A 22,286-nucleotide genomic window follows, 5' to 3' on the forward strand; every position below is an offset into this window, starting at 1 on the left:
GGTAGACCGTGGCTGTGTAGGACAACGGGCTTGTTGTTCTGAGAAAGTGTGGCCGGTTGGGGCTACATTTCTCGTGCGTTGTCCACTCGTGGGGTAGCGACGCAGAGAGACACGTTACTGTCTCGTCCTGTTTGTCGTTGTGGTGGCCGTGGTCACCAGTGTGTTTGGTGGGCGGCTGTGTGCCCCACCATCTGTTGTGTAGTATCAATAGTATACTGTTTATAGTATCAAGGTAGCCTTCAGCGGAGATAGACACGCACTCTCGTCGGTCTGGCACAGTGTTAGAGAGACGTGTTGCTGGGCTTCTCTTGTTGCTCATTAGTCATCGGTATGGGAGTTGTGCCCTCCTGTTGAGTAGCTGGCTTGCTACTGGGTAGACCGTGGCTGTGTAGAACGGGCTTGTTGTTCTGAGAAAGTGTGGCCGGTTGGCTGCATTTCTCGTGCGTTCGTCCACTCGTGGTGAGCGGCGCGGAGGAGACATTGTCTCGTCCTGTTTGTTTGTTGGTGGCCGTGGTCACCAGTGTGGTTTGGTGGGCGGCTGTGTGCCCCCACCATCTTTTGTATAGTTTCAGTAGTATACTGTATTGTAGTGGTAGTAGCCACGCACACTATTGAAGGCTGAGAGGCTTCATGTCGGCCAGTGGTGCGTAGTTGTCGTCCGCCAGACTTGTCTGCGACTGTGTATAGCTGTTGTCACCCGTAGGTGGTGTCTGGGCTTATGTGTACATCACCGGATGTGCTGTACACATCATATATTGCAGTAGTAGTAGGCTAGGGAAGTCAGTCTGACAGGTGTTAGGAAGCACTTGTTGTAGTAAGATAATATAGTAATATATACTGCACGTTTTGTCCCAGTCTGTGAATCACAGTCTGTGGACAAGGCGTGTGGAGAGGCATTAATACTTCATAGAAGTGGGTGGAATTGTCCTTGTGGGCGGTTTCTCTAGGGGTATTAAGGCCTCGCCCTGTTACACATAACATCTACCATTTATAAATTCTACTTGGTTGGGTACAGGAGGAGAAGGAGTTGCTGAGGAGATTCCCTTACAGTGGGGGAAATTATACACTGTTGGCGACCTTGAAAGAACCTGAGGGTTACGGCGGCTGTGAGTTATAGTAGTGGGGACTCTGTGGAGTGTTTTATAATCCCCACTGTACTGACCGTAACAAAGTTGGCGATTTTGCCAGAATAACACTCTAGTGAGCTGTAGCAGTTAACCGCAGCCGTGTGGCGTACGTAACAATATATATATATATATATATATATATATATATATATATATATATATATATATATATATATATATATATATATATATATATATATATATATATATATATATATATATATATATATATATATACATTTATTTATTTACTTATTTATTCGGAAAGGCGCCCTCCACTGTGTTTATAATGACAGATGTAGCCTTTTCAACCTAAAAAAGGTTGGGAGTATCACTGGCGTAAAGGATCAGACAGAGTCCTCCACAGAAGCAGAGGAGTCTGTTCCAGAAGAGCGGACAAATACACGATAACTGAGAAGGATGACTGCAGAAATGGACGAGCCCATTCAGCAGACCGCTCACAGTGAGCGGTAATGATAAAAAAAAAACTTTGACGGAGGCGAGTTCGATAGATCGATCTAACCGATGTCTTTTGGGGACAGGCCAGGTGAAGGTCCTGTGCCTGGGTCTGCAAATCACTCGAACCTATGGAGCAAGTGTTGAGTCAACTGCAGAAAGATGTCTTTTTTTTATGCAAGAGGGGAAATCAGCCGAGGGCAACAAAAGATTAAAGAAAAGGCAGGGAGTTCCATAGTTTACCAGTGAAAGGTCTGAATGATTGAGAGTACTGGTTAACTCTTGCGTTAGAGAGTTGGACAAAATAAGGATGGCAGGAAGAAGAAAGCCTTGTGCAGCGAGGCCGCAAGAGGAGAGGAGGTATGTAGTTAGCAAGATCAGTAGAGCAGTTAGCATGAAAATTTCGATAATAGATAGAAAGAGCTGCAACATTCCGGCAGTGAGAAAGAGGCTGAAGACAATCAGTCAGAGAAGGTGAGTTAATGAGACGAAAAGCTTTTGATTCCACCTTATCTAATAAAACTGTGTGAGTGGAACCCCCTAAACATGCGAAAGGTACTCCATACAAGGACGGATAAGGCCCTTGTAAAGAGTTAGCAGTTGAAGGGGCGAGAAAAGTTGGTGGAGACACCTTAGATAAATGATAAATTATGAATTTTTTCAATACCATATGGGGTTTCCACGGGAATTTCCGGATGGGATTTTAGATATGAGAGACATCATATCTAAAATCCCATCCGTTAGGGAACTGTCACCCCGAGTAAAGAAGCCCATCCTACACGTGGACCATAGCCAGGAGTAGAACTCTTTACAAGAGCCTTATCCGTCCTTGAATGGAGTACTCATCACATGTTTGGGGGGTTCCACTCAAAACAGTTTTATTGGATAGGGCGGAATCAAAAGCTGTTCATCTTAACTCCCCTCTTCTGACTCACTGTCTTCAGCCTCTTTCTCACCACCGGAATGTTGCAGCTCTTTCTATCTTTTATCGCAATTTTCATGCTAACTACTCTACTGATCTTGCTAACTGCATGCCTCCCCTCCTCCTGTGGTCTATCTGCACAAGGCTTTCTTCTTCCTCTCATCCTTATTCTGTCCAAGTCTTTAATGCAATAGTTAACCAGTACTCTCATTCATTCATACCTTTCACTGATAAACTCTGGAACTCCCTACCTACCTCTGTATTTCCATCTTCCTACGACTTGACTTCTTTTAAGAGGGAGGTTTCAAGACATTTGACTTTGATCTACAACTCTGCCTAGCACCCAGTCCATGCAAGTGTTGAAAAGTGATGAAGCAAACACGCATCTCTGCCTTATTGCCATACTCACAGGAAAGAAGCTGGACACACCCCATCCACAGTTCACAGCACTCACAGTCCCAGAGTAGAGGCCAGTTAATAGACCAATAATCCTTGCAGGAATCCCAGAGACGCAAAAGATCACAGTATCTCTCGATGCACTGAATAAAACGTCTTCTTGAGATCAACATAGGTTGCAAGCATCTCTTGTTGAAACTCACATTGATGTTCCACAAGAAAATTCCAAGACTAATATGTTTATGATTGAACTTCATATTTGTACACAGTTGTGTAGGTGTGTCGGGACGACACATTTTGAGGTAGGAGATAGTGTTATGCCAGGAATAACCTGGAAAAAGTCTCGGGAAGATTAGACTAGAGATGTGTCAGCCGAAGTGAGGGATAGCGAAGCTTGTCCCGGAGAATAATCTAGCATTGTTCTGTATGGTTTAATTAATCTTTTATTTGTGTATTGTAGGATTGTGGCTCTTATGTAATGTGATCAAGACGATTGGGGCGTTTTGTAATGTAGTAGAATTATCTAGATGTAACAGATTTTGTATACAAGGAGGTTTTGAGCCAACACGAGTCAGTAAGAACTAAGTAGACGAAGTGAGTTCAGAAGACCAGGACAACAACGATGACAACAACAACTACAACATCAACATCAACAACAGCAACAACAGAAGCAATAACGAAGAGCAACGGCAACAGCTACAGCAATAGAAGCAACAACAACAACAGCAGGAACAACAGCAACAACAACATTAACAACAACTATAAATATAGCAACAACAATCTTAAAAAAATTATATTATTCTCTCCCCCACCTCCTTCTCCTTCTCCTCACCTTTCCCCTTGCACCTCCTCCTCCTCTTCCATTTCCTAAGTTCCCCGCACTCACCTGGCGCAGGGCACACACTTCCCGAGGCATGGTGGGAAGTGCGGGATTGGCCTGTGGAGAGGGTGGTGGCGGAGGAAGGCGCGTCAGGTGGAGGGTGTATGTGTTGAGTGTCCAAGGCTCTGAGTGTCCTATCTCCACCACTGCCACCACAACCCGGTTTTCTCCGAGACCCAGGGTGTAGTTGACAAGTCTGATGAAGAAAGATAAGGAAAAATAGGAATGAATTAATTAGACTAATAGTTAATACGTACCTATGCTATAATTCTATATCTGGTAATGCTTTCAGTTTTTCTAAAGCAATAACACTACTATCACTACTACTAATACTACTAATGCTACATACGCTAGTAATAGTACGAATACTAGTACAGTTGTTGTTGTTGTTGTTGTTGTTGCTCCTGCTGCTGCTGCTGTTTGTGGTGGTTATCCACTCACATATTATCATTACCGTTGTTATTATTATTGCTATTATTACTATCATTATTATTAGCACTATTATTATTATTATTATTATTACAATGTCATTCTATTTTATTTTATGTATATGCCTTGTGCGCGCACCCTCTCTATGTTTTCTTGCTCGCCTTTGTGGCGCCCAGTGCTTCCATTTTAGGGTAAAATACCCTAAACTAGGGTAATTGGACCCTTCTTAGGGTAGTGTTTAGGGTAATGCATAAACTAGGGTAATTTTAGGGTAATCTGCCGTCCTATGGATAGGTGTGCTTGGAATGGTGCCAATCTGGTGGCAGGCTGGTTCTCTTTCATGTTCGATTCATGTACACAATCATCCCCGTGACTTGTATCATCCCTTCACCCTCCCACCCCATCCCCTTTCTCCCCAGTCTCCACTCACCCGTCTACTACGCGTACACGTTTTGGACCTTCGGTTAGATCACAGTTCACACACAGAGTCAGTCACTTGCGAGGACGAGTCCACACAGAGCAGCCGCAGTAGTGGCTGTAGTGTGTAGTCCTGTGTGTGTGTTTGGGGGTGGGGGGCAATATTTAAACTTATGTATGATAAGAGTGCATTAATCAACAATTAATTGGCAACTTCGACAATCTAGGGTAAAACACTCGAATCTAGGATAAAATTGACAAAAAACTAGGATAAGATTTCATCAACTCATGGAAGCACTGGTGGCGCCACTGGCTTGACATCCCTCAAGTCAGTTGCTGGCTGCTAGTCGTTTGCACCGCTACACTATCGTCTTTTCCGCCCTTGTCCGTATCTGGCTGCTAAAAATACATTGTGTTGCCCACCCAGTGTTTAAAACTTAACCCTAAAACCTTCTGGACTGCTGTGTGTGTGTGTGTGTGTGTGTGTGTGTGTGTGTTCACTGCTTGATCTGCTGCAGTCTCTGACGAGACAGCCAGACGTTACCCTAAGGAACGAGCTCAGAGCTCATTGTTTCCGATCTTCGGATAGGCCTGAGACCAGGCACACACCACACACCGGGACAACAAGGTCACAACTCCTCGTACCTACTCACTGCTAAGTGAACAGGGGCTACACGTGAAAAGAGACACACCCAAATATCTCCACCCGGCCGGGGAATCGAACCCCGGTCATCTGGCTTGTGAAGCCAGCGCTCTAACCACTGAGCTACCGGACCGTGTGTGTGTGTGTGTGTGTGTGTGTGTGTGGCAGGTTCTGGAACATATTGATGGCAAGCAGTCTTTTTTATATCTTATAGCCGCTCCTGCCAGCCTCCTAACAAGTCTTTGCTGTTTTATGGCCTTGCACAAGCTTGCATCCTGCTTATGGACCAGTTTGCTGCTATAAGCTACAACGTTGCTATCCTTTGCTGGCTTATTGTGTGGTGTTGTTTATCAACTACACTACGCCACGTGATTTTCTGCTCTCTGCTACCAGCCCCCCTGCTGCTGACTCAGCGCAGTTTCTTCTACGGCAGTTTCTTGTCCTTGCTGTGCCTGTTGTTGCTCCTGCATGGGCGTCAGTTCTGTGGTGGATTTCGCATGTCTTGGCCCCACTCGCCAGCTCCGGGTGCAAGTCAATTGGTCCCTTAGCGATTGGTACTTAGGTCATCTGGTCCACAAGTCAATGAGGAGTTTTCAGAACCAGTGGTTTTTACCAGGTGGCAGCACAATACATGTCTCCTTCGCTCTCACAGAGGTATTATAGAACATACCTGCAGTGTCATTCTTTAAACACAAAGATGCAATAAGTCGATATAATATATTTTTCTACATAATTCCTTCTAAGTAGCAACACAGGCAAAATCAAACCATATTCATGAACAAATGTATATAAGTTGATTTTCTCTTGAATTGGCATTGAGACTTATTTGGTCATCTCCATATTTCCAAAAGGAGTGTAGTAATCCAGTCGACAGTAAACATGAAAACAACGTGTCTGTGTCATTTAAAAGTCCAAAGTTCCAAACCACACAGATCAACTTACTAGTTAAATGGAAATAACAATCCTAATTGAGAATAGGCAACTTGAGTATCCTGGCGAGAGTGTTACTGTCTAATCCAACCTTGGCTGCCTACCTCTTTAACTTAAACATATTGTGGGACAAATAGTTAATTCCTTCTGTGATGTCCATACTGCTATGCCATGAGGAGGAGGAGAGCTTCACACATTTCTCTCTCCTCACTCTACAGCTGTCCAGTGATATGCTTATTCTTTGCTCGATTGTTTTGCCGCTTCTTGATCTTGATGAAAGCGATGTTAAAATTCCCACAAAAATAACTATATCCATATATCACGATGTTATTGAGTAAGCTAGGTTATACTATATAGTCAAAGTTTTTACCTTTTCATTGTCAAAATCGATAGATTTTAGTCGTGTAATATGCCGTATTTAAGATATTGATAGCAATATTACAAGATAATCACAAAAAAAGTATTTGTCTTAATTAACTTCTCCCAAAATTATCAATACAGGATATTTAAAAGTAGATACAGAATGCCAACAGTAACATAATCAATATTCTATGCATCTGTATGTATCTGGTATTTAATACAACAATTTAGCTCATGTCAGCAGGGGACATGTAGCAACGGTGACATCTGATGGATTAGTTGGGACTCAAGACAGTTGATCATGAAGCCAATTGAGACCCAAGTCAGTTGATCCCCAAATCTTTGTTCACTCTCGTCTGTGAGTCAGATCAGTATACTTACCTAAAGAAGTGTGTGTGTGTGTGTGTGTGTGTGTGTGTGTGTGTGTGTGTGTGTGTGTGTGTGTGTGTGTGTGTGTGTGTGTGTGTGTGTGTGTGTGTGTGTGTGTGTGTGTGTGTGTGTGTGTGTGTGTGTGTGTGTTCTACCATCACCTTAATTAAATGAATATCTGTCAGTTTTTCACTATCCTCTGTCCTAAAAATCTGTTCGCTATCTGGGATTTCATGCGTTCTCTTGGCTGAAGACAGTTAAAAAACACTCGTTCGTAATTCTACTAATCTCTTCCCAGAACTAACCATCTCCCCATTTGCTGTCTTTAAAGGACCTATTTCATCTCCGCTTTTCGTCTTATATAACTCAAAAAATCTCTCGGTGTCCGACTTTGCTTGGCTGGCTACCCTCAACTCCTATTCGCTTTTAGCTTTCCTCGTTAACCTTTTAACTGTTCTTACTCATTCACTGTATGGTGGCCTTAAAACCTCATCTCCTGCCTATAGCCTCATATATATATTCCTTTTGTGCCTTATGCATTGTTTTAATCTATCTCTCATCCACTTAGGGTCGTTGCTTTGTGATTGTATAGTCTTATATGGAATGTTAGCTGTCTGACCCCTATGTAATTTATTAAGAAAGTGGCTATACATCTCACCAACCCTCAGCTGCCCTGGATTCCTCTCGTCCTGTCGTAATCCAAATCCCACCACCCGACTCTCCTCCCTCTCCACTTCTCCGACTTCATACCTCACCCCACCCTTCTCTGATCCTGCCTTCCTTCTCCTACCTTCATATTGGACCTTATCTGATCTTCCCTGCCTATCCCTTTTCCAGTCGACTCCTTATAAATATCTCCTTAAGCCCTAGAAATTACCCTTCCCGAGGTCAGGTACTTTCCTATTGCTCTTTTTTCTAAAACTTTCATGCCATTTCAATGTATACTGTATTTCGTTGTGATTACTATTTTTTAGTAGCTGGTCACCAACCTTCACCTGCGTAACGCCTCCTCCCTATTTGTCAGAATCATATTTAGAATATTATTTCCCCGTGTGGATTATAAAATGACTTGCTTTGAAAAATTATCCTGAATGAATCTAAGAAACTCTTCTCCTTCACTGTTACCCACCATCAAGCTCCAATCAACATTCATATAGTTAAAATCGCCTACCACACATACCTTACTGTATCTGGCTGCTCTATTTATTTCCTCCCATAGGGAAGAGTTTATTTGATTTGAAGCATTTGGTGGCCTGTACACTAAACCCATTACTACTGATTGTGACCCGTCCTTAATATCTACCCATAGAGACTTTGTTTTGCTATCTGTCTTAATTCTGCTGTTTATGCAACATTGCAGTGTCCTTAACGTACAAAGCTATACTCCTCTTCCTCTTCTGTTTTCCTTATCCTTATGATGTAGAGTGTCGCATAAGTTGCTCTAGGTCATGAAGGATAGCAAAGTTGAAGGATGGTCAGTGGAGGGAGAGGAAAGCCAAGGCTGGTAGTGAACACTGAAATCTCCAGGAATGAAGATATCCGGAAAAAAAGAAAAAAAAGAAAACGGATTGAATGTGCACCACTTTGTAAGTTAAATAGTCAAAGAATCTCTTATAGTTAGAGTAGTTAGAGGAGAGGTATACAGCATGGATAAATTTAGTTAAAAAGCGACTTTTGATTAGAAGGAAGATGGTGGAAGATTCGTAAGATTCAAGAGCGTGGGCACGAGAGTAAATCAAGTTGTTGCTCACATAGATGCAACATACAGCTTTGGAACGAAAATAAGATAGAGAAATTAGAAGAGAACAGAAAAGAGGTTACTGTCAGTTGCCTCAGACACCTGTGTTTCGGTAAGGAAACGACAATGCTACTGTCAGTTGCCTCAGACACCTGTGTTTCGGTAAGGAAACGACAATGAAGTTTAGTGTAGTGTTCTAGAGATTAAAAATTAAATCTAAGACCGCGAATGTTGCAGAAATTGATGAAGAAAAATTTAAGGGGAGGTGTCAAGACATTTATGCTCGATACCGAGAAAGCAGTTCGACCTAAAGACATTTATGGTCGCCCCCTTCTCCCCCAGGAAGAGGACTCCAAGTATGGTGTTGGATTCGCCATTTTCTAAAACTTTAAGTGAAGTGTCTGTGTGTGTATGTTTGTGTAGCAAGTGCATGTAATTTTGCGTGAAGGATTAGAGTTGTTTTTAGAGTGCTGTGTGTGTGTGTGTGTGTGTGTGTGTGTGTGTGTGTGTGTGTGTGTGTGTGTGTGTGTGTGTGTGTGTGTGTGTGTGTGTGTGTATTCACGAAGACCTAATCAAGAGTGGAATCGCAACCACCATCCGTTACACTCTCAGTGCGATCTAAGGGCCCATTATTACCGATCATAGGGTAGGTGTGCGACGTCACACACCACACACACTATTAATCTGGTCAGGGAAGACAGTAATTGCCCGCAGTCGCATTCTCATGCAGTCTGGCTTTGTTCTTCATTCCTAGTAGGTCAGTTGCCTTGCTCTTGTAAAACTGACGTAACTTTGATATAAAACATAATGCTTATATAATACATATATTGCGCTAAATTGCATACTGAGTCCGAATCCGCTCTCCACCCCCAACAGATTAGTGACGATCCCTCTCTCTCTCCCTGTGTTCGTGAAATCCACGTGTGTGTGTGTATGTGTGTGTGTGTGTGTGTGTGTGTGTGTGTGTGTGTGTGTGTGTGTGTGTGTGTGTGTGTGTGTGTGTGTGTGTGTGTGTGTGTGTGTGTGTGTGTGCGTGCGTGCTTTTGGGGATAGGATATTCTTTTGTGAAAATCTAAAAATGTGAAGATATTTTGTTGGTGGTGGTGTTGGGTAAAATGAAGGGCGGGGGACTGTCAGAAACCATTGTATGTCCTCCCCCTCCTCCACCAACTGTGTAACGAGACCCTCAAAGACAAGGTTAAATGAACCTTCCGGTACATTTCTCCCATAAACAGTGTACTCAGCCCCACATATCAAGTTAATTGAATGTTCTTGAGTAAATAAATGCGAGTCGCGCGTCTCGGCGCAAGACCCGTGCCAGTGAAGAAAAGTACCGTAATGTTGAGTGAGAAGGGGATAATAATTATGTCATCATTTTGCTAGTGTTTGCCTTGTGGTGAAGGGTATATCCTTTTCCGGTGAACTAGACTGTAAGCGACAACAAACGTGATTGTGGGGAGAAAGTTCTTTTACATTATTCAATCAGTTTACTGAAAAGTTTTGTGAATCTGTATTCTTGTGTCAACCATTTAAAATTATAACCAGTGTCTTAAACATTCAGCTACAACTACCATTTTTAAAATTAAACCCCTAAATTTAAAATTTTCATAATCTTTTCCTTATATTTTCTCCCGCATTACACAATGACAGCCCTGGTGGCCAACACACCATAGCCCCCTTTACAACTGAATGTGTGTGTAATTCACCTCGGTCGTCTGCTGGTCACCCAGCCAGTCTTCTCCATTACGAAGCGAGCTCAGAGCTCATAGACCGATCTTCAGGTAGGACTGAGACCACAACACACTTCACACACCGTGAAAGCGAGGCCACAATCCCTCGAGTTACATCCCGTATCTATTTACTGCTAGGTGAACAGGGGCCACACATTAAGAGGCTTGCCCATTTGCCTCGCCGCCCCGGGACTCGAACCCGGCCCTCTCGAATGTGAGTCGAGCGTGCTAACCACTACACTACGCGGTGTGTGTAATTCACTGTTTGATCAACTGCAGTCTCTGACGAGACAGCCAGACGTTACCCTACGGAACGAGCTCAGAGCTCATTATTTCCGATCTTGGGATAGGTCTCAGACCAGGCACACACCACACACCGGGACAACAAGGTCACAACTCCTCGATTAACATCCCGTACCTACTCACTGCTAGGTGAACAGGGGCTACACGTGAAAGGAGAGACACCCAAATATCTCCACCCGGCCGGGGAATCGAACCCCGGCCCTCTGGCTTGTGAAGCCAGCGCTCTAACCACTGAGCTACCGGGCCGTGTGTGTGTGTGTGTGTGTGTGTGTGTGTGTGTGTGTGTGTGTGTGTATTTATCTAGTTGTATTTACCTAGTTGTAGTTTTACAGGGCCTGGGCTTTATGCTCGTGTGGCCCCGTCTCCATATCTACACTTATCCAATCTTACTTTAAAAGTATGCACACTCGTTGCAGACACTACTTCTTCATTTAAACTGTTCCACGTCTCAATACATCTTTGCGGAAACTATATTTTTTAACATCTCTCAGACATCTTCCTTTTCTCAGCTTTTTACTATGCGATCTTGTGCTTCGGATGTCATATTCTTCTCTCAGGATCAGTTTCTCATTATCCACTTGGTCCATTCCGTTGATCAATTTATAAACTTGTATCAGGTCTCCTCTCTCCTTCTTTGTTCCAGGGTTGGTAGATCCATAGCCTTTAGTCTCTCCTCATATGTCATCCCTTCAAATTCTGGAACCATTCTTGTAGCCATTTTTGTAGTCTCTCCAATTTCCTTATGTGTTTCTTTTTATGAGGGGTCCACACTACTCCTGCATATTCCAATCTGGGTCTTATTATAGTACTTATCAATTTCTTCATCATTTCTTTGTCCATGTAGTGAAATGCTACTCCAATATTCCTTAGCAAATTATATGTTTCTCTAAAAATTCTATCAATATGGCTTACTGGTTGATTGTTTTCTTCCATCGTCACTCCTAAGTCCTTTTCCTTTTTACTTTCTCCAGTTCTACTCCATCTCCCATCTTATAGATTCCCACAGGTCGTCTTTCACTCTTTCCCATTTCCATGACATGGCTTTTGTTCACATTGAATTCCATTTCCCACTTTTACTCCATTCCCAGATCTTATTTAGGTCTTCTTGCAGTATTTCACAATCCTCTTTTGCTTTATAACTCTGCACAGTTTCGTATCATCTGCAAACAGATTTATGTAGCTGTTCACTCCTTCTGGCATGTCGTTAATATAAATGAGGAAAAGTATTGGTGCCAATACTGACCCCTGTGGCACTCCGCTTTCTACTGCTCTCCACTTGGACTTCATATCTTTAACTACCGTCCTTATTTCTCTCCCCCTCAAATAATTTTCTATCCATCTCAATGTGCTTCCTTTTAAGCCACCCTTCTCCTCTAACTTCCATGGTAATCTTGCATGTGGCACTTTGTCAAACGCCTTTTTTTAAATCCAAATAAATACAGTCAACCCATCCCTCTCTCTCTCTTGTACTCTATCAACTATTCTAGAATAGAAACTCAATAAATTAGTTACACACGACCGTCTTTTTCTAAAACCAAATTGGCTATTTGATATTAATTTGTTGTCTTCAAGGAACTGTGTGTCTGTGTGTGTGTGTGTGTGTGTGTGTGTGTGTGTGTAAAAGATGTAACTAGATCCTAAATTGATGTAGAAAAAAAATAGAACTTCAACCAAACACAGAGACTCACGTTGATGGTCCAAACTTATCGTCCAGTCTTGCTTCAGCCTGACAGTGAAGCGCCACCCCAGCTACTTGAATCGTGATGCTCTCGTACTCCACCTGGCCCCAGTAGGAGGTGACCAGAGGCGTGAAGGACGGGCTAAGAGGCACTTCAGGCACGAGCGTGATCTTCTGTAGGTAAGGTGCGGTGGCAGGGTCTAATGTGGGGTGGGGAGAGAAAAGTCAGAGGAACAATGGGTGTGTTGCAGTAAGGATGAGTCAGTAGCAGTGCAATAATATGACCAGCTAAGCTGAGTACTAAAGTACTGAAGATGTAAGTGCTAGTGAGATGAATACCGTTATGTGAGTGCCAGTAGAGTGAAAAGTGTAGTTTAAGTGTGTTTAAAGTGAAATAAAATGGCGCGTGTTTATGCGGTGAAAGTTCATTAATATGAATGATAAGAGGCATGTACTAATTAGGGTTAGATTTAAAGGGATGATTGAAGTGAGGGTCAGTATGGTTATGTACCAATATGTGAGAGTATGGATTATGGTGATAAGTATCCGGTATTGTGAATTGCAGTAAATTGATTAGGAACAGTGAAGGTGAATGTGAAGAGGTTAAATATCACACTGAGTGGGAATATGATGGTGGTGATGGTGCCAGTAGTCACCTACCATCCATGCAGTGATGCTTGCCCTCCTGCTGCTGCTGCACCCACTTTTGCTGCACTGCGTCCGTCTCCTGCAGGTCCAGGCTGTGGGTGAAGAAATGCAAGAAGTAGATTGTCACTTCGAAAATTCAGACTTAATTAAAAATGTATTGATGTATTTAGCCCTAATGTGTAATTTTGTAAACGCGACACAGAATAATTGTTGAAGGTTGAAAGGAAAGGAAATTTTTCTTACAACAATATTTTTTACCTAGCCTAAACAAGTATTTGCATAATTCAATTCAATTACCATCATAACTTTTTAAGATTGTCATGCAGGAATGAAACTAGAAAACTCTCGGGATGACTAGGTATCATTTGCAAGATCAGAGGGAGGGGGGGAAGAGGAAAGCGAGCAAAGCCGGTCCAGGCTTTCTCCCTGCCGCGGGTGCGCGGAGCCTATAGTCTAGTATTCTTCTGGTATGAGCAGAGCTGAGCACTTCCATACCTCGGTCGGTACCTCCGCTCCTCCGTACCTGTGGACCACCAAACGAGGTGCGGAGGTCCGAAATGCGGAAAATTTTTCTAAAAGTGTGGAAGTAACAGGTACGGAAAGGTGAAATTTTAAGTCCGTACTTCCGCAGCTGAGATTTTCAAGGATAAAAAAAAAAAAAAAAAAAAAGATAAATAAATAAAGATGACAAACTATCCGCACTCCGTAGCATTAGTTTCGGCCGTTTTTGGCGGTCTGTGCTACAAGGCATATTTTTCCGCCACTTGATTGACGTCACTCATTTAGGTCTAAGCAAGCTCCCCAACCGCCCTCTCTCTCTCTCTCTCTCTCTCTCTCTCTCTCTCTCTCTCTCTCTCTCTCTCTCTCTCTCTCTCTCTCTCTCTCTCTTTGGATTATCTTTGAGAGATTAGCTAAATTTTCCTTATATATATATATATATATATATATATATATATATATATATATATTTTTTTTATGTAGGAGAGAGAGGTCACCCAAGGGCAAAAAGATATTTAAAAAAAAAAAAAAAGGCCCACTTGGATTAGGGAGCAAATGTCTTGATACCCCCCGCTTAAAAGATGACAAGTCGTAGGAAGGCGGAAATACAGAGCAGGTATGGAGTTCCAGAGTTTACCAGTGAAAGATATGAGTGATTAAGAGTACAGGTTAACTCTTGCAATAGAGGGTTGGACAGAAATAGGGATGAGTAGAAGAAGGAGGTCTTGCGTAGCGAGGCCACAGGAGGAGGGGAGGCATGCAGTTAGAAAGATCAGTAAGACACTTAGCATAAAAACAACGATAAAAGATAGAAAGAGATGCAAAATTTCGGAGGCGAGAAAGAGGCTGAAGACAGTCAGTCAAAGGAGGGAGTTTATGAGATGAAAAGCTTTTGATTCCACCCTATCTAATAAAACTGTGTGAATGGAAGCCCCCAAACATGCGAAGAGTATTCCATACAAGGGCTGATAAGGCCCTTGTACAGAGTAAGCAGGTGGAGGAACGCCTAACTTCATAGAAGCTGTTTTAACAAAAGATGAGATGTGAAGTTTCCAGTTAAGATTATGATATTCAGGGTGGAAGAGGGAGACAGTTGAGTGTCACTGAAGAAGAGGGGATAGTTGTTTGGAAAGTTGTGTCGAGTTGATAGATGGAGGAATTGAGTTTTTGATGCATTGAAAACTACTAGATTTTCTCTGCCCTGATCGGAAATCTTAAAAAGATCAGAAGTCAGGCGTTCTGTGGCGTCTTTGCGTGATCTGTTGACTTCCTGAAGGGTTGGTCGTCTCTGAAAGGACGTGGAAAGATGTAGGTTGGTATCATCAGCGTAAGAGTGGATAGGGCAAGAAGTTTGGTTAAGAAGGTCATTAATGAATAATAGAAAGAGAGTGGGTGACAGGACAGAACTCTGAGGAACACCACCATTAAAAGAGTTAGGAGAATAACAGTGGCCATCTTTTTTTTTTTTTTTTTTTTTTTTTTACGGTAAGGCCTATAGCGCCTGTAGGCACACTTGAAGAGTATATGGTAAGCGCTGTTCAGCTTCTGCCCATTAGTGGCGCAGGCAATTTTATTTATAGTGGTACCCATATTAGGGCCCATATCACCGCCCAAGCTCATCTTGAGTGTAACCACCTAGAACCTGGGTATCATGGTGATATGTAGGTAACTTTAAACCACTCGACAAATGGCAAAGTGTTTTAAGGCTGTACGTGGTGGGATTCGAACCTACGCGTGGACGTCTGCCTGATCCCACGCTCACCACCTTATCCACTATGCCACCGCCTCCCTACCACAGCAGCAATAGAGCAGTCGGAAAGGAAACTTGAGATAAAGTTGCAGAGAGAAGGATAGAAACCGCAGGAGGGCAGTTTGAAATCAAAGATTTATGCCACATTCTATCAAAAGCTTTCGATATGTCAAACGCGACAGCAAAGGTTTCATGGAAATCTCTGAAAGAGGATGACCAAGGCTCAGTAAGGAAAGCCATAAGATCACCAGTAGAGCGACCTTGACAGGAGTCATACTGGCGATCAGATAGACAATAGGAGGGACCCCATCAGGTCCATAAGCCTTCCAAGGGTTTAAGTCAGCAAGGGCATGGAAAATATAATTCTGAAGAATTTTAATTGAAAGCATGAAATAATCAGAGGTAGGAGGAGAGGGAGGGACAAGCCCAGAATAATCCATGGTGGAGTTTTTAGCAAAGGTTTGAGAGAACAGTTCAGCTTTAGAGACAGCAGAGATGGCAGCGGTGCCATCAGGATGAAATAAAGGAGGGAAAGATGAAGAAGTGAGATTATTGTAGATGTTTTAGGCTAGATGCCAGAAGTCTTGAGGTGATGAAAGACTCAAGTGTCTTTTCTGGGCAACTTTTCTATCATGTATAGCACGGGGACAGACTGTGTTAAACAAAAGTTTAGAAGATTTAGGTTGAGAAAAAGAGTAAGGAATGTATGCGTCTAAGCCAGACTCTGTCATTACTGTTATGCGTTCAGCACACAGAGACGAGTCTTTAACACAGAAACAGTAATCAATCCAGGGAAAATCAGTATAATACCTTCTCAGGTCAGAGGCACCTCCGCCTTGGCGGACCCCGAGAAAGGAATGGAGAAACTGGACAAGATACAGATGTGAGGTGATCGGAGGAGCCCAACGGAAAAGATAAGATAACAGCATACTTAGAAGGATTAGAGGTAAGGAAAAGATCAAGAATGTTGGGCATATCTCTAAGACGGTCAGGAATACGAGTCAGGGTGTTGCACCATTTGTTCTAGCTTATGGACGTTAGGAAATTTAGAGGAAAGTTCACCAGGATGGTTAGTGAAGGGAGAGGAAAGTCAAAGCAGAGATCTCCAAGGATAGAGATCTCCGTGAAAGGATATAGGGATAGAATGTGCTCTAATTTGGAAGTTAAATAGTTAAAGAATTTACTATAGTTAAAGGAGTTAGGGAGAGAGAGACAGCACAGATAAATCTAGTTAGAGAGTGACAACTGAGTCGAAACCAGATGATGGAAAACCTGGAAGATTCAAGGGCATAGGCACGAGAGGAAGTTAAATCGTTGTGCACATAGACACAACATCCAGCTTTGGAACAAAAATGAGGACAGAGAAAGTAGGAGGGAACAGAAAACGGGCTACTGTCAGTTGCCTCAGACAGCTGTGTTTCGGTAAGGAAAAGAAGATGAGGTTTAGTATAGGAGAGGTTGTGTTCTACAGATTGAAAATTAGATCTAAGACCGCCAATGTTGCAGAAGTTAATGAAGAAAAAGTTAAGGGAGGTGTCGAGACATTTTGGGTTGCTACCTGAAGAGCAGTCTGACCTGGGGACATTTATGGTCCTTCCCCAGAAGGGGACTCCTAGGCTGGATTAGGAGTCGCCATTTTTTAATTCTGAGTGAAGGAAGTGTGTGTAGTAAATGCATATAATTTTGTGAGAAGGAGGAGAGTTGTCTTTAAAGGGCAGGCTGTGTCTTCCCCGTTGAGTTATGAAGAACAAAGGGAAACATTCAGTGAGATCACAACTAGCTTTCATGGATTAACAATTAATATACGTAATAGAATGGCTGGTTACGATCATGTCCAGTCCCTTCAAGTTTCGTCTTTAAGAACTCGTAACGTCCTTTGAAAATGACATAACTTAAAGGTGGCTCTCCTGCGTTGTCATGCAAAGAGTAATGCTTGTGTCCTGTTTCACATCAAATAAACACTTTACAAGTTGATTGACAGAATAATACAACACTTTTTTCGTAGTAGTGCCAGAGTCAAGAGAATCTGAGTAGTACCAACCTGATTCCTCACTAAGGTGACGAAAGTTTTTCAGTATTACTCACGTACAGAAAAAACGGTTAATTCAGAGAACGCAATTACCTCTTACTACCAGTAAAACGCCTCGGAAGGCGACCAAAGAACGAGACATGGGTAGTGTGTGTGTGTGTGTGTGTGTGTGTGTGTGTGTGTGTGTGTGTGTGTGTGTGTGTGTGTGTGTGTGTGTGAGAGAGAGAGAGAGAGAGAGAGAGAGAGAGAGAGAGAGAGAGAGAGAGAGAGAGAGAGAGAGAGAGAGAGAGAATGCTCGAAATTTTCAAATCAAAATATCTCGAAAACTTCAGTGAAGAGAATAGGTCCACTATATACCAGTAAAACACTCCTAGAGGAAATGAAATAGCGAAGCTGTAATAGAGAGAGCCAATCAAAGCAGAAAATAGGTCAAAGGAGAAAGAGAGGGAACACAGACATTGTAGATGACATACCTGGCGAGGAGTGGAGAAACACCAGGCGGCAGGGGTCTGAAGAAAGCCTCCAGCAACGTTACCAACCCATGGAGGTCACGGGTCATGTGTCTCCAACTTTCCCTGCAACAGTAGTAGTAGTAGTAGTAGTAGTAGTAGTAGTAGTAGTAGTAGTAGTAGTGTCTTGATAACATTTGTGTAAAATAATGATTTTTTTCTAAATTCTAGTACCAATTAAGTATATTATGAAATGCTGCAAGAGAGAGAGAGAGAGAGAGAGAGAGAGAGAGAGAGAGAGAGAGAGAGAGAGAGAGAGAGAGAGACTCACGCAAGGAGATAAGATGAAGGGGCGATTGCGTAGCTGGTGTTGCTGGAGAGGGCCTGGTAGAGGTCGCGGATCACCTGTGGGGACACAAAATTAGAAGTGGGAGAACGCAGAAGATGAGGAAGACGAAAGCAACGAAAAAATACAAACATAGAAATATTAGGATGAGGAAAAGTGGAAAACCAAAAAGATAAGGAGAGAGAGAGAGAGAGAGAGAGAGAGAGAGAGAGAGAGAGAGAGAGAGAGAGAGAGAGAGAGAGAGTTAATATCATGACATCAAACGCCTACCATCACAACCATCACTAACTAGTTCTCACCTGGTCATACAAATGACCCGCGGGTGATGGATAGATCATCACAAATCCGTGACTTTGACCTCTCATATCCCCGTCACTGCTCGTTGATTTACCGTCATCCTTCTCGCCATTCTTCTTCAGATACCCATTATCATCCTGCTTAGTTATTCCTTTGTCCTTTATATCTTCATTTCTTCTTTTATCGTCCCATTTTTCTCCTCTATTTTCGCCTTCTGCGTCTGTTTCTGACGTACTGGAGTTTATTATGTTTAGTAATTGTTGGCCCTTATACATTCCGTTTTCCCATGCTTCATAATCTTCGTTTTCTCTTCGGGTTTCTAGGAGGTACTCAAGATCTGCCGGTGTGAGGCACAGTTCGTGGGAGATGAGGCAATCTACTCCTATCACCCCTGTGGAGAAAGGACAAAAGAGAACATTAGGTGGAAAGAGGAGAGAAAGAGAAAGGATAGGAAGAAGTGTATGTGTGCACGCGCGCGCGTGTGTGTAATTCACCATGGTCTTCTCCTGGTCACCCAGCCAGTCTTCCCCATTACGGAGCTCATAGACCAATCTTCAGGTAGGACTGAAACCACAACACACACTCCACAAACCGGGAAAGCGAGGCCACAACCCCTCCAGTTACATCCCGTATCTATTTACTGCTAGGTGAATAGGGGCTACACTTTAAGAGGCTTGCCCATCTACCTCGCCGCTTTCCGGGACTCAAACCCGGATCCTCTCGATTGTGAGTCGAGCATGCTAACCACTACACTACGCGGTGTATTTACCTAGTTGTAGTTTTACAGGGCCTGGGCTTTATGCTCGTGTGGCCCCGTCTCCATATCTACACTTATCCAATTTTTCTTTAAAACTATGCACACTCTGTTGCTGACACCACTTCCTCACTCAAACTGTTCCACGTCTCAACACATCTTTGCGGGAAACTATACTTTTTAACATCTCTCAGACATCTTCCCATCCTCAGTTTCTTACTAACCGATCTTGTGCTTCTAATGTCATATTCTTCTCTCAGGATCAGTTTCTCATTATCCACTTCATCCATTCCGTTAATCAATTTTGTAAACTTGTATCAGATCCCCTCTCTCTCTTCTCTGTTCCAGGGTTGGTAGATCCATGGCTTTTAGTCTCTCCTCATATGTCATCCCTCTAACCTCTGAAACCATTCTTGTAGCCATTTTTTGTAGTCTCTCCAATTTCCTTATGTGTTTCTTTTCATGGGGGGTCCACACAACTCCTGCATATTCCAATCTAGGTCTTATTTTAGTACTTATCAATTTCTTCATCATTTCTTTGTCCATATAGTGAAATGCTAATCCAATATTCCTTAGCAAATTATATGTCTCTCTGAAAATTCTATCAATATGGCTTACCGGTTGATTGTTTTCTTCCATCGTCACTCCCAAGTCCTTTTCCTTTTTACTTTTCTAGTTCTACTCCATCTCCCATCTTATAGATTCCCACTGGTGGTCTTTCACTTTTTCCCAATTCCACGACATGGCTTTTGTCCACATTGAATTCCATCTCCCATTTTTTGTTCCATTTCCAGATCTTGTTTAAGTCTTCCTGCAGTATTTCACAATCCTCTTTTGTTTTATGACTCTGCACAGTTTCGCATCGTCCGCAAACAGATTTATGTAGCTGTTCACTCGTGTGTGTGTGTGTGTGTGTGTGTGTGTGTGTGTGTGTGTGTGTGTGTGTGAGAGAGAGAGAGAGAGAGAGAGAGAGAGAGAGAGAGAGAGAGAGAGAGAGAGAGAGAGAGAGAGAGAGAGAGAGAGAACTACTTATAACCAACGTGAAAGGAAAGGGAAGGGAACATAACGTAGAGCGAGAGAAAACAGTACTCTATGGTTCCCTGACGTGGAAGAGGAGGAGGTGGAGGAAGAGGAGTTATTAATGTTATCTTTAGCCTTGAATAATAGGAGAAAAGATAATTAGATATATGAAGCAAATATTAAACGATCGAATATGGTGAATATCATCACATTATTCAAAAGCCAGAAATGGATGAGGGAAATTTGGTCAGTATTTCAGACTGACTCCAGTTCAGGTTTCTGACGTTCTATCATTCAATGAACAAGATATTAAGAAGCAAGGCACTTACTACAGGACATCCATCAATTCACAGTGAAGGACAGTGAGTGAGTGAGGGAGAGTTGAAAAGTCAGGTCAGTGTGGTTATAAAAAAAAAACTAAAAAAAAAAAAAAAAAAAAAGTGTGGCACGGTGTGGCTGGCATGTGCCCCAAAGTTTCGCATCCGATGTGAACACTCCTATTGGAAATACACTGAGGCTATTTTAAGCCACGCAGCTTTGCCCCGCTTGCTTCGAGTGCCTCGTCCCCGGTGTGAAACGGCCTTAAATCTATTAACAGGGTTCTGTCCTGTCATCCACTCTCTTTGTATTATTCATTAATGATCTTAACCAAATTTGTTGCCTTATCCACCTACGCTGATGGTACCACCCTACATCTTTCCACGTCCTTCGAGAGACGACCAACCCTTCCGGAAGTCAACAGATCACGCAGGAACGCCACAGAACGCCTGACTTCTAATCTTTCTAAGATTTCTGATTAAGGCAGAGAAAACTTAGAAATGTTCAATGCCTCAAAACTCAATTCCCCATTTATCAACTCGACACAACCTTCCAGACAATCATCCCCTCTTCTTCAATGATGCTCAACTCTCTTCCTATTCTACACTGAATATCCTCGGTCTGTTCTTTACTCATAATCTTAACTGGAAATTTCATGTCTCATCTCTTGCTAAAATAGTTTCTATAAAGTTAGGCATTCTGAGGCGTCTCCGCCAGTTTTTCTCGCCCTTCCAACTGCTAACTCTGAACAAGGTACTCTTCGCATGTTTAGGGGTTCTAGTCACACAGCTTTAATAGATATGGTGGAATCAAAAGCTTTTCGTCTCATCAACTTCCCTCCTATGACTGAATGTCTTCAGTCTCTTTTTGTCACCGTCGAAATGTTGCATCTCTTTTTATCTTTTATCGCTATTTTCACGCTAACTGCTCTACTGATATTGCTAACTGCATGCCTCCCATCCTCCTGCGAACTCGCGTCACAAGGCTTTCTTCTTCCTCTCATTCCTATTCTGTCCAACTCTCTAATGTAAGGGTTCAGCAGTACTCTCAATCATTCATACCTTTCTGTGTTTTCATCTTCATACGAGTTGACTTCTTTTAAGAGGGAGGTTTCAAGACATTTATCCTTGACTTTTGGCTAATTTTATATCAATCGTTAAAGGAACTGGCATTTCAAGTGGGCCTTTTTTTTTTCATCTTTAATTGCCCTTGGCTGATTTTCCCTCTTGCATAAAAAAAAAAATCACAAAACACAGTACATCATTACATGTCATCAACTGCAACAATAAAAAATACAAGCTAAAGTCTCCCAACCTACCCACATTATCAGCAGCCTCCACCAGCGCCTCCTGCACGTGTTCCGCCACCTTCTTTTCCCTCGTCAACAAGGTAAGGACATTACCCGCCACTCGCTCCCGACCAGCTGCAAGGACTGGATGTGCTGGTGTGGGTGGTGAGAGATCTGGCTGACCATCCACCTCAACAATGGTCGGATGGAAAGTGGAGTTATAGACCAGGTCGACTCCCAGTAGATGATAGCATCCTTCACACCTGCAGATAGGATGACTTTTGAGAGTACCAGTCACGCAAAATTGAAGCATGAATCCCTTAAAATCTTCTTGAAAGAGTTCAAGTAAGGAGTAATTATAGAAGCAGTCAGGGACTTCCAGAGTTAATGAAAAAAGAGTGATGAAATGTTGAGAATACTGGTTACCTCTTATATTAAGGCTAGAACACTTTACAAACCACAGTGAGCAAACAGTTTGGAAACTATATCTAGATCATTTTTCCTATCCGGA

The 22,286-nt window shown here is 42.7% G+C and overlaps 1 protein-coding gene across 1 annotated transcript in view; it reads right to left on the minus strand.

Moving 5' to 3' along the window:
- Positions 1 to 22,286, minus strand: part of LOC123512547 — a 179,000-nt gene that overhangs the window by 69,017 nt on the left and 87,697 nt on the right. The window contains exons 8-14 of the mRNA XM_045268973.1: positions 21,806 to 22,038; positions 18,398 to 18,786; positions 18,084 to 18,157; positions 17,777 to 17,878; positions 13,039 to 13,118; positions 12,389 to 12,578; positions 3,788 to 3,977 (exon numbers count right to left, since the gene is read on the minus strand). Coding sequence (XP_045124908.1) covers positions 3,788 to 3,977; positions 12,389 to 12,578; positions 13,039 to 13,118; positions 17,777 to 17,878; positions 18,084 to 18,157; positions 18,398 to 18,786; positions 21,806 to 22,038 — 1,258 coding nt within the window. The remainder of the gene's footprint in view (positions 1 to 3,787; positions 3,978 to 12,388; positions 12,579 to 13,038; positions 13,119 to 17,776; positions 17,879 to 18,083; positions 18,158 to 18,397; positions 18,787 to 21,805; positions 22,039 to 22,286) is intronic.

This window comes from Portunus trituberculatus, chromosome 34, assembly GCF_017591435.1.
Source record: "Portunus trituberculatus isolate SZX2019 chromosome 34, ASM1759143v1, whole genome shotgun sequence".
In the NCBI taxonomy this organism is placed as follows: domain Eukaryota; kingdom Metazoa; phylum Arthropoda; class Malacostraca; order Decapoda; family Portunidae; genus Portunus; species Portunus trituberculatus.